Source organism: Pistacia vera, unplaced genomic scaffold (genome assembly GCF_008641045.1).
Source record: "Pistacia vera cultivar Batoury unplaced genomic scaffold, PisVer_v2 Contig289, whole genome shotgun sequence".
Lineage (NCBI taxonomy): Eukaryota > Viridiplantae > Streptophyta > Magnoliopsida > Sapindales > Anacardiaceae > Pistacia > Pistacia vera.
The window spans coordinates 195344-213556 of NW_022196100.1; the positions used below are offsets into that span (position 1 = coordinate 195344).

Sequence of the window (18213 nt, forward strand, 5' to 3'; positions counted from 1 at the left end):
GAATTTTCTTGTTTACTAATATGAGTAGTAGAAACACCTAATTCTCATCAGTTGCTAAAAGGTGTGGCCACTAGAGAGTTTACTCTATCATTAATTTAGGGTCTCGTGTGATTAGTCGAGGTGATGCAAATTAGTCCGAAACATTCAATTACAAAAAAAAAAAAAAAATCATATATACATATATATATATTAATCTTGATATACCTGAATTCTCAAGAACAAAGAGAATTATACATTGAATATCATGAGAGATGTCATAGTATAGAGATTTGCTCACCTGATCCCTTTATAATTTTCTTAAATATTGGTTTTCAATTTGTACCTGCATATTTGTTTTGAAGAATTCTGAATAACAAAGACAATTACATGAATATATATGAGCAGGGTAAACCCTCCAGATTCATAATTTATCCCTGGTACTAGTAAATTATCATAAATGTATCTTGCCTTGACATACATTCCTGCCATGAATAACTAGATTGAATTATTTCCTGCTGCTTCGAGTTCAGACACTGAATTCTGAAGAGCAAAGTATGTATTAAAGATCATGAGAGATGTCATAAACATAAAAATTGCTCCACCTAACTATATAATAATTCTCTTAAATAGTTTGCAAGTGTACCTGGGATTTGCATATGTTGTGAAGATCATTAATTATTTTGCAGCTAAAGGGATTCTCATTTATGATCATACTGAGGATTAAATATTTAGTGATATTGTGAATTAACATGTAGGATGTTGATTGAGATCAAGGCGGAGAATGAAGGATTGTATGGAACCACAGTAGAGATAATTTCCAATCTTGATGCCACTGGAAGCCAGTGCCATTAGGGGATGATGATAGAGAGTAATTGGGTTTCCTTCTAAATCAAAAAAGTCAGAACCCCACCAGTTTTCACCATTTGTGGCAGCCCATGCTATGTATTTCTCCAGTGTTTGATCGGGTGAAAGTGAACTCCATTAGCAAAGAAAAGCTGAGAAAAACACCTTCGTCTTCTTTGTTTTAGAATCAAAGCTCATAAATCTCATGAGGCTTGCCTCTAATATGCTCTTTATACTCTCAGATAAGTCGATTTATAGAAGCATCTGTGAAATATTATCATCCCATTCTCCACAATTTCCACTGAACTGTCAGCCTGAATTTTACACCTTCGGCCTTTTCCGTCAAATCCTCAATCTTATCACGGTGATTCTCAGCAGCCCCTGTAAATAACAAAGAATTTTTTTTTTATTTACACAAATGAATAAGAACTGAGGTTAAAAGTACTGACCTGTAGCGTCAGACGAAAATATGTTATTTCGAAGAGCGAGTCCGAGCGGTCTCCCGGCAGTGTTGATAAATTCTTAATCACCGAGTCAGCAGCCGAGTCGTTGAGGGTGACTGACTCGTTTGATTCCGCCATCATCACAACCTGTACAGGCTAGCTTTAGCTCAGGATCATAAACAAGATCCTCTGGTCCCTGCAGTGCAGCACTCCCAGACCACCAGTTGGTTCCTGGTAAGTTGCACTTCAACGTCGACCTCAACTGCATGGCGGCCATTACAGGAGCTAGTAATAAAATCAAAGGGCAGAACGCCATAAAAATGACGATAATAATTAAAGATGATACAGAGGGCGAGTCAGACAGTGGTGGTGAAGAGTGAATTGGTTTTAAGGGTAATTAAAGATGGAGGTTATAGAGATTGGGATGTAAAATTCCACCCATATTGATTTATATTTACCGTAAATGTCGCGGTATATGATGTGTTTTAAACAAGCTCAACTTCATGGGCTTGCTCTGCAGCTCATTAAAATCTGTGGGCGCGTTTGAGTCATTATTTTAGATAGGATTTTAGGAATAATTTTGGGTAGTTGAATAGGGGAGTATTATGACATAAAATTTAAAATTTATAAAAACTTTAAGATTTGCTAATTAATTAAACACCCACTATGCAAATGATAAAAATACTCCCACCACCCTTAGTGCCAGATTTCGGCACACCGTCGGAATCTGGCCGAAAAATTGTTAAAACAGATCAATGGGATCTGTGCGTAAGACATTGCTATGGCCTTTTCCGGTCAGATCCACCACGGATCTAGCCGAAAAAGGCCAGATCTACGCCCAAATGTGGTTGTCATGGCCGTAAAGGTCCACGACGGCCAAAGAGTGGCTGTTTGTTTTCGGTCAACGATGGCCAAGTTTTGGCCATCGTGACATCAACGACGACCATTTCTTGGCCGTCATTGACGGCCAGGTTTGGCCTTTTCCGTGGATCTGGCAGGAAAAGGCCAGATCGGTGAATAACCAATTAGTTCGGTGGTTAAGCGTTGTGACAGATTCTGGCTACCACCGACGGTGGTTGCCGGAATCTGACAAGTATGGATGGGGTGGGGTGTTTTTGCTAATTTTAAACTTTTTTCTGGGGGTATTTAGTAAAATTATAAAAATTAAGGGGTCTAAGAGTAATTAAAAAAAATTCATTAATATTCGAATAATGTGCCAAACAATATTTGGGGATAGGATTGTGAATATAGGTAGAAATACTAAACCAAAAGACCCAGTGTTTTCTAATCCCCGGCGTTTTCCACCTGCAAAACCCTAATCTCGCATCATCACACCTTTTTCCATTTATATGATGGCAGATTTCTGCATTAACAATTCTGAAATAAAATGCTGAACTAGGCATAATATTTTGAGTTTGTAATTTTTTTTTTTTTTTAAGGTATTTAAGGTATTCAGGCTTACATTAAAACATGTCTAATCCTTAGGATCACGAAATACCTTACAAACCTAATGGACCAAGGTAATTACACAAATGTGGTAGATATTTCTCTTACGACCCAAACACAAGATCCCCTGGATATAATTAACCCCAATAACGGGTCCGTTTGGTTCTTTATTTTCTGCCCTATTCCCAAAATAATTGTTTGTTTCATTATTTAGGAAATACTATTATATTATATTTAATTACTTTTAGACCCCTTAAGCTTATTAATTTAATTAAACACCCACAGAAAAAAAAGTTTAAAAATTAACAAAAATATCTCCACCCACCCATAGTTGCCAGATTTTGGCAACCACCGTCGGTGATTGCCGGAATCTATCACAACAGCGTAAAAATGATCGGAACTGGCCAATAATTCGCTGATTTGGCTTTCAGCGACGGCCAAAGAAATGATCATCGTTGACGGTCAACGACAGCCGTCTCTGACTACCAGATCTGGTCTTTTGCGGCTGTTGACGACCAGATCTGGCCTTTTGCTGCCGTCGACGACCAAATCTAGCATTTTCCGAGCCGATCCGTGGTGGATCTGGCCAGAAAAGGCCAGATCGACGCACGACTGGTCAAATCCGACTGGTCTGCATCATAACGCCAGATTCCGACCAGACTCCGGCGGTGGCCGGAATCTGACACTGTGGGTGGGTGGTTGGGGGTGTTTTTATCATTTTACAAAAATTTTATATATTAGGGTGTTTAGTTAAATTAGCAAACCTATGAGGTTTTTTTTGTTAATTTTTAAATTTTACCTCATAATAATCACCCTATTTAACAACCTAATACTATTTCCAAAATCTTATCCAAAATAACAAACCAAACAGACCTTAGGTTTACCATCCGACCACAAGGTGAGAGATAGTTTGTAATGTTTTCATATGCTATTGGGGTGAAAATAAAATGGCATCTAAGCATGTAGTGACAATCAAAAACTTATAATCTTATATTAATGGATCTTTTGTCTAGGTATTTTGTTATTGACAAACACAAACAATCCTCTCACAATGCCATTGGCATGCTTTTAAAGACCAATGAAAGGCAAAATTATCACCAACCTTTGATGGGTTTTGTAATCAAATTTGTGGCAATGAAACTTTGTTACATAGCTCAATAAAATTCATGCAACAAACTCTATGGTTATGGCCTAAATGGGGCATCAGTTCTTTCACCTCAATTACATGTGAAATGTGTCACTTGAAATGATTATAACTAGTTTCAGCTCAAATGATAAACTCTGAAGGAAAATATTTGTTGCCCTAATCTGATGAAGACGGTACGAGAATGGTGTTTGAGGAATCGAATCATCGGTCATGACGCCTTCACGACATAAGGGTTATGCACTGAGAAATTAAATCCAAATGCTTGAAAAGGCTTCCTCGAGAGCCCTTTTCTTGCTCAGTTCTATACTCCATCCTCCTGCCTTTCCACCCCTCTCTGCTCGAAGCTTCATCATTTCCTCATCATCAAAAGAATAACCGTGAATGTCCAAGCCCCCTGGAAGTGGTACTGGTTGTGGACCCATGCCTGTTGGTCGTGGCTGCCCTCCAGCAAGTGTAGGAGCATATTGTCCCTGTGTATCAACACCAATGCCTGCTTGAGAACTCTGGCCCGGGGCCTGTCGTCAGCAACAAAACAAATTAGTAAATAGAATGTTCAAGGTGAAAACACATAAAATAAGATATTTGTTGGGACAGATTCCTGAATTCCCACTAAGGGCAGATCAGGATCAGTGATATAATAGAAGAATAGATGACATTTCTTCAAAAAAAATTATTAGTGAATGTTCGAGTTTGGGAGCTAGTAAAAAAATGGCTACAGAAAAAGGGAAACTGAATATCCATTTGAAAGATGTCATTTCCAGATTTCAACCTAAACTGCATGTTTTAGTTGTCATCCTCAGCTAGGAAAAGTAGAAGAAAGAGTTTGTAAAGATAAAGCTTATTGATAAAGTAATACTGGTGAAAAGGCAATCCTATGATAGAATTGGTTTTGCAGGGCTATATGATCCCACACCAGGAACAACATGGCAACCAGATGCATTTAGCCTAACATGCAAGATATGCAACAAGCTGACACACAAAATAAATATCAAAATAAGTATTTACCTTGAAGAAATAGATAAGTACAATTCAAGTCACATTTGACTCCAAGATTTAGAAGGCCTTGGAACCTTACATGGGTTTTCAGAATAGACAGCATTAATGCTTTCAACGTACAGTAAAAAATTATATAATTGCTCGTAACAGCATGCTCCACTCAAAAAGGATTCATATTTGCATGTAGGATAACATGGATCAATTAAAAACTTTAAATAAATACAAACTGAACAAAATGTCTACTTCTGGTAAAGCAGAAGGCAAACACTTATGGAGGTTTTCAATTTTGGCCTTGTTTTGGGTTATTTGGCAGGAGTGAAGTACATATATTTTTTAAGGAAACAAGACAAGGTTAACAATCTGTGGTTTAAAATTTACTTCGTTGCCTCTTTCAGGGCTTCTACTAGAAAGGAGCTTGAAGACAGCTCTCTTTTCTTCATCAACTAGGAATTCAGAAAGGGTTCTAGACTAATCTGTCTTTGAGGTTTACATTTTTTCTGTTTTCGTTAGGATGGATATATATAAACAGTCAAAGTTCAATGTTGGAAAGTAGTCACAGCTGTCAAATTTAAATATCCTTCACACGCTTTAAGGTAGTAATAATGACACAGGTAGATCAATCCAGTGACCAGTAATCTCAATACCACATTGCATAACCAATTCGAAAGAAAGAAAGAAAAATAATCTATAAAAATGAAGAAGTAGACATGACTCATAACGAATCAACAAATTAGAGATAACGAATGACTTTTGTTAACCCTTTTAAGAAAACAAGTCACAAGAGGACTCAGGTAATCAAGACAAAACCTAACTAATAAATAAATAAATCTTATCCTCACCCCATCGATATCATTCTGTGCAGGATTTCCTTTGCTTGCTGCCAGAGCTGCTGCTAGTTCTTCTGCCTGTTTGATTAGGATCAGTATTACTAAAATTAATAACTTCTAAGCAAATTTTTGTAGATAATATCTCCAATTAACTAAGGGTAGAATCAAACACAAAACACACATTCACTGTAATTTCTGTGACATAAATCAAAGAAGAAATGCCAAATTGAATCACCTGTCATAACGGGAATTGTAGAGGATGTACAGTAAGAAAACTATTAAAATACAAATACCTTTCGAGCTTGATTGATCATTATTTGTTCAGCATTTTCTTTTTGGTATTGCTGAATTTTTTCTTCAATAGCTTGTACATCTATTCCTTCAATCAAGTTAAATACTGCAATATAAAGCTTTCATGTCAAAATAGCTCTCTTGCAAATAGAATCTCAGTAGGATAGATAGTTTGGATGATTGGAGTTCTTACTCATATCCTCCACTTCCTCCAAGTAATCATTGTATTCTCTCAATGATGGAAAATCATCTTCTCGTTTATTATATCTGAACAATAGTAAACTGTTTAGTTGTCTGCATCAATGATGCTTGATACTACTTTGTAAATAATGAAAAAGTAAATAAGTAATTAATATAAAGGGTTGGCAAAATCAGCAATAAGAAGTAAAATCATGTGTCCATTACACAGTATTACTGGTTCTGTACTATGATCCAAACCCAGTAGCTACTTGTTAATGATAAAGCCAAATAAATATATATATGTATTAACAGTACATTTATTAATTCCACAGTGTATGGAAACTGATACCATGGTGTTCTTTGAAAAAGAAAAAAAAAAAAAAAAAAATCATGTCAGCAATTACTCTCGAAGTTGATGTTACCGACAAATATTACCCAGATATTGTTACTGATGATTTTAAAATATGCAGTTGTTTATCATGACTTTATCGAAAGACACTGACTTAATCACATCCACATGAATCTAATAACAAATTCAAGCAGAGAGGGAGAAAACTACATGCTTGCGATCCTCTTCCTGATGGCCATCTCCCTGTTGTGAGGATTGGATATGGCCTTCACCATTTTTGTTTCCCTCTCAGCCTTTTCTCTCCTTTTGATCCTTCATTTCACGTAGGCCACATAGTTAAAAGGGATTCATATGTTAAAAAAATAAAAAATCTTCAACAATATTTGTGCATATAGCATACCTCTTCAAATAGCATCTTCTGCAAAAGGCTCTAAAGGATTTAGCCCACAAAACTAGATCTCAGACTTAACATATCTGTGCAGTAAACAACCCATCAGTTTGGTTGCCAGCTCAAAATCCACATGGAGGCACTATTTCAAGAAATATGATATCGATATTGCATAAATTTTCAAACACATTGTCAACTTAGCAACACACAACCATAGATGTTATCATTTTAGCATTGTAATTACTATAGTGTAAAACATTTCCATACGTCTGCAGGCATGTACAATAACACAATGGTGACATGTAGGTGCCATGTCATAGTCAATACCGTAGCACTCCGGCTTTTAACATATAAACTATCATCACTAATATCATCACGATACCAAAATATCCATCACCCAAGAAGCATTAGGCTTTGACATGAACAAACAAGTTTTAAGAACAAAAAAAATTATAGTATGCATTTTTCACTCCACTATCGCATGTTCTGAATTTTCCAAATCACTATCGATTATTTCAAGTGCTTGTAGTAAAGTTAAGCTAAAGAAACTAAACGAAACCCTAAAAGAATAAAATTGGCTCAAAATGCTATTACTATACGCAATTAACAAAATTTATTATGCTTCATTAGAAAACTTGATATTCAAGCTCCCAGGATTTCATAGGTATCAAGTTGGTTCCCCCAAAATCAAAGATAGCACTATAGCAGCAAGTTAGGCCTTAATTATCTGAACCAAATATTAAAGGGTCATCGTTGACCGACAACAACAGCCACAATCAGATCTGAACTTTTGCAGCCGTCGAGGCCAAATCTGGCCATAGATCTGCTTTTCAGATTAGATCCGTAGTGGATCTGACCGAAAAATGCCATATGACGCCCTAACAGACAGATTCGACCGGTCTGCATCATAACGCCATTTTTCGGCCAAATTCCACCGGTGGTGGCCGGAATTTGGCACTGTGGGTTGGTGGAGGTTTTTTGTCATTTTACAAAATTTTTTATATTTGGGGTGTTTAGTTAAATTAGCAAATCTAGGGGGTTTTTTTTGTAAATTTTTATTTTGACTTATAATACTCCCTGTTCAACTACCCAATTTATTCTCAAAATTCTATTAAAATAATAAAACAAAGAACCTAAGATATCAGGCCCACATTAAAACTGTCTAATTCTTAGGGTGAAACACCCTACAGGCCTAATAGACCAAAGTAATGCACAAATGTGATAGTACTCTCTTACGACTTGAACACAAGATCCTCTAGATATAATTAACCCCAATAATTAAAAGGTTTACCATCCGACCATAAGGTGAGAGATAGTTTGTAATGTTTTCATATGCTATTTGGGTGAAATAAAATGGATTAAGCATGTAGTGACAATCAAAAACTTAAATTCATATTAATGGATCTTTTGACTATGTATTTTGTTATTGACAAACACAAACAATCCTCTCACAATGCCATTGGCATGCTTTTAAAGAACAATGAAAGGCAAATTATCACCAACCTTGATGGGTTTTGTAATCAAATTTGTGGCAATGATACTTTGTTACATAGCTCAATAAAATTCATGCAACAAACTCTATGGTAATGGCCTAAATGGGGCATCAGTTCTTCACCTCAATACATGTGAAATGTGTCACTTGAAATGATTATAAATAGTTTCAACTCAAATGTAACTCTGAAGGAAAATATTGTTGCCTTAATCTGATGAAGACGGTACGAGAATGGTGTTTGAGGAATCAAACATCGGTCATGACGCCTTCACGACATAAGGGTTATGCACTGAGAAATTAAATCCAAATGCTGAAAAGGCTTCCGAGAGCCCTTTTCTTGCTCAGTTCTATACTCCATCCTCCTGCCTTTCACCCCTCTCTGCTCGAAGCTTCATCATTTCCTCATCATCAAAAGAATAACCGTGAATGTCCAAGCCCCCTGGAAGTGGTACTGGTTGTGGACCCATGCCTGTTGGTCGTGGCTGCCCCAGCAAGTGTAGGAGCATATTGTCCTGTGTATCAACACCAATGCCTGCTTGAGAACTCTGGCCGGGGCCTGTCTCAGCAACAAAACAAATTAGTAAATAGAATGTTCAAGGTGAAAAACATAAAATAAGAATTTGTTGGGACAGATTCCTGAATTCCCACTAAGGGCAGATCAGGATCAGAGATTAATAGAAGAATAGATGACATTCTTCAAAAAAAATTATTAGTGAATGTCGAGTTTGGGAGCTAGTAAAAAAATGGCTACAGAAAAAGGGAAACTGAATATCCATTTGAAAGATGTCATTTCCAGATTTCAACCTAAACTGCATGTTTTAGTTGTCATCCTCAGCTAGGAAAAGAGAAAGAAAGAGTTTGTAAGAGTAAAGCTTATTGATAAAGTAATATCGGTGAAAAGGCAATCCTATGATAGAATTGGTTTTGCAGGGCTATATGATCCCACACCAGGACAAACATGGCAACCAGATGCATTTAGCCTAACATGCAAGATATGCAACAAGCGACACACAAAATAATATCAAAATAAGTTTACCTTGAAGAAATAGATAAGTACAATTCAAGTCACATTTGAATCCAAGATTTAGAAGGCTTGGAACCTTACATGGGTTTTCAGAATAGACAGCATTAATGCTTTCAATGTACAGTATAAAATTATATAATTGCTCGTAACAGCATGCTCGACTCAAAAGAAGGATTCATATGCATGTAGGATAACATGGATCAATTAAAAACTAAATAATACAAACTGAACAAAATGGTACTTTGGTAAAGCAGAAGGCAAACACTTATGGAGGTTTTTTGAATAATAACCGTACTTTTCATTGCTCATTTCTAATTTAATTACTTCTTTTGCTGCTTTTGAATGATGAATGTTGAATTTTTCTTGTTTAGCTATATATGAGTAGTAGAAACACTCTAATTCTCATCAGTTGCTAAAATGTGTGGCCACTAGAGAGTTTACTCTATCATTAACTTTAGGGTCTCGTGTGATTAGTCGAGGTGCATGCAAATTAGTCCGAACACATTCAATTACAAAAAATAAAAAAAAATAATTCATATATACATATATATATATTAATCTTGATATACCTGAATTCTCAAGAACAAAGAGAATTATACATTGAATATCAAGAGAGATGTCATAATATAGAGATTTGCTTCTCCTGATCCATTTATAATTTCTCTTAAATGTTGGTTTTCAATTTGTACCTGCATATTTGTTTTGAAGAATTCTGAATAACAAAGACAATATACATGAATATATATGAGCAGTGTAAACCCTCCAAGATTCATTAATTTATCCCTGGTACTAGTAAATTATCATAAATGTATCTTGCCTTGACTATACATTCCTGCTCATGAATAACTAGATTGAATTTATTTCCTGCTGCTTCTAGTTCAGACACCTGAATTCTGAAGAGCAAAGATATGTATTAAAGATCATGAGAGATGTCATAAACATAAAAATTTGCTCCACCTAATCTATATATAATTAATTCTCTTAAATAGTTTGCAATTTGTACCTGGGATTTGCATATGTTGTGAAGATACATTAATTATTTTGCAGCTAAAAGGGATTCTCATTTATGATCATACTGAGGATTTAATATTTTAGTGATATAGTTGAATTAACATGTAGGATGTTGATTGAGATCAAGGCGGAGAATGAAAGGATTGTATATGGAACCACAGTAGAGATAATTTCCAATCTTGATGCCACTGGAAGCCAGTGCCATTAGGGGATGATGATAGAGAGTAATTGGGTTTCCTTCTAAATCAAAAAGTCAGAACCCCACCAGTTTTCACCATTTGTGGCAGCCCTATGCTATGTATTTCTCCAGTGTTTGATCGGGTGAAAGTGCAACTCCATTAGCAAAGAAAAGCTGATGAACCAACACCTTCGTCTTCTTTGTTTTAGAATCAAAGCTCATAAATCTGCCATGAGGCTTGCTCTCTAATATGCCCTTTATACTCTCAGATAAGTCGTATTTATATGAAGCATCTGTAAAATATTATCATCCCATTCTCCACAATTTCCACTGAATCAGTCAGTCTGAATTTTACACCTTCCGCCTTTTCCGTCAAATCCTCAATCTTATCACCGGTGATCTTCAGCAGCCCCTGTAAATAACAAAGAATTTTTTTTTTTATTTACACAAATGAATAAGAACTGAAGCGTTAAAAAAGTACTGACCCTGTAAGCGTCAGCAACGAAAATATCGTTATTTTCGAAGAGCGAGTCCGAGCGGCCTCTCGGCAGTGTTGATAAAATTCTTAATCACCGAGTCAGCAGCCGAGTCGTTGAGGGTGACTGACTCGTTTGATCCAGCCATCATCACAACCCGTGTACAGGGCTTTAGACTCAGGATCATAAACAAGATCCTCTGGTCCCTGCAGTGCAGCACTCCCAGACCCACCAGTTTGGTTCCTGGTAAGTTGCACTTCAACGTCGACCTCAACTGCATGGCGGCCATTACAGGCGCTAGTAATAAAAACAAAAGGGCAGAACGCCATAAAAATGACGATAATAATTAAAGATGATACAGAGGGCGAGTCAGACAGTTGTGGTGGAGAGTGAAATTGGTTTTAAGGAGTAATTAAAAGATGGAGGTTATAGAGATTAGGGATGTAAAATTCCACCCATATTGATATTTTTATTTACCGTAAATGTCTGCGGTATATGATTCTGTCTTTTAACACAAGCTCAACTTCATGGGCTTGCTCTGTAGCTCATTAAAATCTGTGTTTTCCTAATCCCCGTTCCAGCGTTCTCCACCTACAAAACCCTAACCTCTCCAATCATCACACCTTTTTTCCTTTTATATGATTGGCCAGATTTCTGCATTAACAATTCTGAAATAAAATGCTGAACTAGGTATAATATTTTGAGTTTGTAATGGTTTTTTTCGGGTATCTAAGGCTCCGTTTGACTTATTATTTCTATCTATATTCTCAATCCTACTTTTAAAATACTTATTTATTTTGTTATTTGAGAAATATTAGTATATTTTTTAATTACTTTTAAACCCTTTCAGTTTATTAATTTCATTAAATAACCCCAAAAAAAGTTTAAAAATTAATAAAAACACCCCTACCCATCCATACTTACCAGATTCTGGTAATCATCATTGGTGGTAGCCGGAATCTGTCATAACGGCCTACAAACGACTGGATCTGACTGCTAATTCACCGATCTGACCATCGTTGACGGTCAACGATGACCAAATCTTGGTCATCGTTGACCGACAACAACAGCCACAATCAGATCTGAACTTTTGCAGCCGTCGAGGCCAAATCTGGCCATAGATCTGGCCTTTTCAGATTAGATCCGTAGTGGATCTGACCGAAAAATGCCATATTGACGCCCTACCAGACAGATTCGACCGGTCTGCATCATAACGCCATTTTTCGGCCAAATTCCACCGGTGGTGGCCGGAATTTGGCACTGTGGGTTGGTGGAGGTCTTTTTGTCATTTTACAAAATTTTTATATATTGGGGTGTTTAGTTAAATTAGCAAATCTAGGGGGTTTTTTTTGTAAATTTTTAATTTTGACCTTATAATACTCCCCTGTTCAACTACCCAATATTATTCTCAAAATTCTATCTAAAATAATAAAACAAATGAACCCTAAGATATTCAGGCCCACATTAAAACATGTCTAATTCTTAGGGTCACGAAACACCCTACAGGCCTAATAGACCAAAGTAATTGCACAAATGTGATAGATATCTCTCTTACGACTTGAACACAAGATCCTCTAGATATAATTAACCCCAATAATTAAAAGGTTTACCATCCGACCATAAGGTGAGAGATAGTTTGTAATGTTTTCATATGCTATTGGGGTGAAAATAAAATGGATCTAAGCATGTAGTGACAATCAAAAACTTATAATCTCATATTAATGGATCTTTTGACTATGTATTTTGTTATTGACAAACACAAACAATCCTCTCACAATGCCATTGGCATGCTTTTAAAGAACAATGAAAGGCAAAATTATCACCAACCTTTGATGGGTTTTGTAATCAAATTTGTGGCAATGATACTTTGTTACATAGCTCAATAAAATTCATGCAACAAACTCTATGGTAATGGCCTAAATGGGGCATCAGTTCTTTCACCTCAATTACATGTGAAATGTGTCACTTGAAATGATTATAACTAGTTTCACCTCAAATGATAAACTCTGAAGGAAAATATTTGTTGCCCTAATCTGATGAAGACGGTACGAGAATGGTGTTTGAGGAATCAAATCATCGGTCATGACGCCTTCACGACATAAGGGTTATGCACTGAGAAATTAAATCCAAATGCTTGAAAAGGCTTCCTCGAGAGCCCTTTTCTTGCTCAGTTCTATACTCCATCCTCCTGCCTTTCCACCCCTCTCTGCTCGAAGCTTCATCATTTCCTCATCATCAAAAGAATAACCGTGAATGTCCAAGCCCCCTGGAAGTGGTACTGGTTGTGGACCCATGCCTGTTGGTCGTGGCTGCCCTCCAGCAAGTGTAGGAGCATATTGTCCCTGTGTATCAACACCAATGCCTGCTTGAGAACTCTGGCCCGGGGCCTGTCGTCAGCAACAAAACAAATTAGTAAATAGAATGTTCAAGGTGAAAACACATAAAATAAGATATTTGTTGGGACAGATTCCTGAATTCCCACTAAGGGCAGATCAGGATCAGTGATATAATAGAAGAATAGATGACATTTCTTCAAAAAAAATTATTAGTGAATGTTCGAGTTTGGGAGCTAGTAAAAAAATGGCTACAGAAAAAGGGAAACTGAATATCCATTTGAAAGATGTCATTTCCAGATTTCAACCTAAACTGCATGTTTTAGTTGTCATCCTCAGCTAGGAAAAGTAGAAGAAAGAGTTTGTAAAGATAAAGCTTATTGATAAAGTAATACTGGTGAAAAGGCAATCCTATGATAGAATTGGTTTTGCAGGGCTATATGATCCCACACCAGGAACAACATGGCAACCAGATGCATTTAGCCTAACATGCAAGATATGCAACAAGCTGACACACAAAATAAATATCAAAATAAGTATTTACCTTGAAGAAATAGATAAGTACAATTCAAGTCACATTTGACTCCAAGATTTAGAAGGCCTTGGAACCTTACATGGGTTTTCAGAATAGACAGCATTAATGCTTTCAACGTACAGTAAAAAATTATATAATTGCTCGTAACAGCATGCTCCACTCAAAAAGGATTCATATTTGCATGTAGGATAACATGGATCAATTAAAAACTTTAAATAAATACAAACTGAACAAAATGTCTACTTCTGGTAAAGCAGAAGGCAAACACTTATGGAGGTTTTCAATTTTGGCCTTGTTTTGGGTTATTTGGCAGGAGTGAAGTACATATATTTTTTAAGGAAACAAGACAAGGTTAACAATCTGTGGTTTAAAATTTACTTCGTTGCCTCTTTCAGGGCTTCTACTAGAAAGGAGCTTGAAGACAGCTCTCTTTTCTTCATCAACTAGGAATTCAGAAAGGGTTCTAGACTAATCTGTCTTTGAGGTTTACATTTTTTCTGTTTTCGTTAGGATGGATATATATAAACAGTCAAAGTTCAATGTTGGAAAGTAGTCACAGCTGTCAAATTTAAATATCCTTCACACGCTTTAAGGTAGTAATAATGACACAGGTAGATCAATCCAGTGACCAGTAATCTCAATACCACATTGCATAACCAATTCGAAAGAAAGAAAGAAAAATAATCTATAAAAATGAAGAAGTAGACATGACTCATAACGAATCAACAAATTAGAGATAACGAATGACTTTTGTTAACCCTTTTAAGAAAACAAGTCACAAGAGGACTCAGGTAATCAAGACAAAACCTAACTAATAAATAAATAAATCTTATCCTCACCCCATCGATATCATTCTGTGCAGGATTTCCTTTGCTTGCTGCCAGAGCTGCTGCTAGTTCTTCTGCCTGTTTGATTAGGATCAGTATTACTAAAATTAATAACTTCTAAGCAAATTTTTGTAGATAATATCTCCAATTAACTAAGGGTAGAATCAAACACAAAACACACATTCACTGTAATTTCTGTGACATAAATCAAAGAAGAAATGCCAAATTGAATCACCTGTCATAACGGGAATTGTAGAGGATGTACAGTAAGAAAACTATTAAAATACAAATACCTTTCGAGCTTGATTGATCATTATTTGTTCAGCATTTTCTTTTTGGTATTGCTGAATTTTTTCTTCAATAGCTTGTACATCTATTCCTTCAATCAAGTTAAATACTGCAATATAAAGCTTTCATGTCAAAATAGCTCTCTTGCAAATAGAATCTCAGTAGGATAGATAGTTTGGATGATTGGAGTTCTTACTCATATCCTCCACTTCCTCCAAGTAATCATTGTATTCTCTCAATGATGGAAAATCATCTTCTCGTTTATTATATCTGAACAATAGTAAACTGTTTAGTTGTCTGCATCAATGATGCTTGATACTACTTTGTAAATAATGAAAAAGTAAATAAGTAATTAATATAAAGGGTTGGCAAAATCAGCAATAAGAAGTAAAATCATGTGTCCATTACACAGTATTACTGGTTCTGTACTATGATCCAAACCCAGTAGCTACTTGTTAATGATAAAGCCAAATAAATATATATATGTATTAACAGTACATTTATTAATTCCACAGTGTATGGAAACTGATACCATGGTGTTCTTTGAAAAAGAAAAAAAAAAAAAAAAAAATCATGTCAGCAATTACTCTCGAAGTTGATGTTACCGACAAATATTACCCAGATATTGTTACTGATGATTTTAAAATATGCAGTTGTTTATCATGACTTTATCGAAAGACACTGACTTAATCACATCCACATGAATCTAATAACAAATTCAAGCAGAGAGGGAGAAAACTACATGCTTGCGATCCTCTTCCTGATGGCCATCTCCCTGTTGTGAGGATTGGATATGGCCTTCACCATTTTTGTTTCCCTCTCAGCCTTTTCTCTCCTTTTGATCCTTCATTTCACGTAGGCCACATAGTTAAAAGGGATTCATATGTTAAAAAAATAAAAAATCTTCAACAATATTTGTGCATATAGCATACCTCTTCAAATAGCATCTTCTGCAAAAGGCTCTAAAGGATTTAGCCCACAAAACTAGATCTCAGACTTAACATATCTGTGCAGTAAACAACCCATCAGTTTGGTTGCCAGCTCAAAATCCACATGGAGGCACTATTTCAAGAAATATGATATCGATATTGCATAAATTTTCAAACACATTGTCAACTTAGCAACACACAACCATAGATGTTATCATTTTAGCATTGTAATTACTATAGTGTAAAACATTTCCATACGTCTGCAGGCATGTACAATAACACAATGGTGACATGTAGGTGCCATGTCATAGTCAATACCGTAGCACTCCGGCTTTTAACATATAAACTATCATCACTAATATCATCACGATACCAAAATATCCATCACCCAAGAAGCATTAGGCTTTGACATGAACAAACAAGTTTTAAGAACAAAAAAAATTATAGTATGCATTTTTCACTCCACTATCGCATGTTCTGAATTTTCCAAATCACTATCGATTATTTCAAGTGCTTGTAGTAAAGTTAAGCTAAAGAAACTAAACGAAACCCGAAAAGAATAAAATTGGCTCAAAATGCTATTACTATACGCAATTAACAAAATTTATTATGCTTCATGAGAAAACTTGATATTCAAGCTCCCAGGATTTCATAGGTATCAAGTTGGTTCCCCCAAAATCAAAGATAGCACTATAGCAGCAAGTTAGGCCTTAATTATCTGAACCAAATATTAAATCTTTCTATACAATTGAAACAAGATTATGTGATTTTCATCTGTAATTAAAAATTTCCCTACCGCCAATACTCTTAGCAGCATCTTTAAGGCTCCCAGCAAAATATTGTCGAAGAACTTGCAAGCTGATCGTCTTCTCTGTCTTGGTCCGCCTCTTCACTCCTGCTTTTCTGATTCCTTCCAACCGACGGCCACTAAGGGAAGAAGAGTCTCCACCACCGTCAACACTACTTTTGGCCACAGAGTGCCTCTAATCTTCTCACTTTCTCAGTTTCGTCCGCAAGAGGAAGTATCAAATAGAATAATGGATGAAATTAAAAAAGACAAAAACCTGAGAGTTATGATCCCGGAGAGGCAGGTGGAGAAGTGGAGGGATCGGCGTCGGCTGCGGAAAATGTAATTAGCGTTGGGGGTGTGGAAAAAGTGCGTATATATACAAAGGGCAATTCTGTAATTCTATAAGAATATCAAGGGTAGTATGGTTATTTACTGGGAGCTGAGCGGGTCGGATTGGGTCGGGGTGACCTCTATCCCCATCCCTACTCTATTCGGGGCAAGGTGGGGCGAGAAAAAGACTCATCTCTAATTTCCCACCCAAGGTTAGGCATAAGTAAGTTTTCTCACCTGAAAGGTTTTAAAAAAAAAAACAATTTCTCAGTCATTGTTAAAAATAAGACATTAGTTTTAACGGTAAAAGGGCATTCTCGTCAATTTGCACAATATATATTATAAGGTTAATATTCTTCACACCCTTAAATTACAAACACATAACAATTACCTTCACCAACTGAGAATTAGTTATTTAAACTCCTACCTTCAATTTCAATTTTTTAATTTAACTTTTTTAAAAAATCGATGAAAATAAAAATTGGCTAGTGTGTATGTCGGTCAACCACTATTGGTAAGATTTGGGTACAATCTTCGCCAAATAGTCTGACCACACTGTCGGTGTCGTTGGATAGATCGATTGGTGATCTATCCAACGGTGAAACGAGGATTCCCTTGGTGAAGTCGTTTTTTGATAACCACTGTCAGCAAGATCTGGGTTTAGTCACTGACGACGAGTCCAACTATACCGTTGATGCTGTTGGATAAATCAGTAGTTGATCTATCCAACATGTAAACAAGGAGTCCTTTGGTGAAGTTGTTTCGTCGGAAAAAGACATCAAAAAGTATTTCACAAAATAGTCTCTAGCATTTTTAAAGGAATAGCTCTCAATAATGGCTTCCTCGTTTGTGACGTTGGATAGATAGTCCAACAATCAACCCAACAACATTGGTTGTGTTGCCGGCAACCGTGGTTGGCGAGTCCATTGTTTATTTTAAATAACTAAGTTTATTTTATTTAATTTATTAATCTTAAAATTAATATAAACCAAATGTAGGGTAAAAAATATATTTAATAAAGTTTGAGTGAGAAAATGTTATTCAGCCTTATTGAAAACTATAGTCAAATAGTAAAAGATATTTTGTTAGCTTTACCTATAGGTAACATATC

General features: G+C 36.0%; 2 protein-coding genes across 4 annotated transcripts; both read right to left on the reverse strand.

Annotated features, from left to right (window-relative positions):
* Positions 1-3691: 3691 nt before the first annotated feature.
* On the reverse strand, positions 3692-6995 carry LOC116134483. 2 transcript variants are annotated; one of them, XM_031420174.1, is made up of 6 exons: positions 6902-6995; positions 6712-6813; positions 6166-6239; positions 5975-6060; positions 5694-5759; positions 3692-4373 (listed from the first exon to the last, which is right to left on the reverse strand). In XM_031420174.1, the coding sequence occupies exons 2-6, from the start codon at positions 6774-6776 to the stop codon at positions 4107-4109; spliced, it is 558 nt and encodes a 185-aa protein (XP_031276034.1). In that variant the 5' UTR covers positions 6777-6813; positions 6902-6995; the 3' UTR covers positions 3692-4106. The 2 variants fall into 2 exon arrangements, with proteins under 2 accessions (XP_031276034.1, XP_031276033.1); XM_031420173.1 differs by having other exon boundaries at positions 3693-4373; positions 5975-6078.
* A 5881-nt stretch (positions 6996-12876) lies between these two features.
* Positions 12877-17026, reverse strand: LOC116134484. Of its 2 annotated transcripts, none has more exons than XM_031420176.1 (7): positions 16779-17026; positions 15986-16059; positions 15796-15897; positions 15250-15323; positions 15059-15144; positions 14778-14843; positions 12877-13457 (listed from the first exon to the last, which is right to left on the reverse strand). In XM_031420176.1, exons 3-7 carry the CDS (start codon positions 15858-15860, stop codon positions 13191-13193), a joined length of 558 nt encoding a protein of 185 aa, XP_031276036.1. In that variant the 5' UTR covers positions 15861-15897; positions 15986-16059; positions 16779-17026; the 3' UTR covers positions 12877-13190. The 2 variants fall into 2 exon arrangements, with proteins under 2 accessions (XP_031276036.1, XP_031276035.1); XM_031420175.1 differs by having other exon boundaries at positions 15059-15162; positions 16779-17025.
* Positions 17027-18213: the final 1187 nt, after the last annotated feature.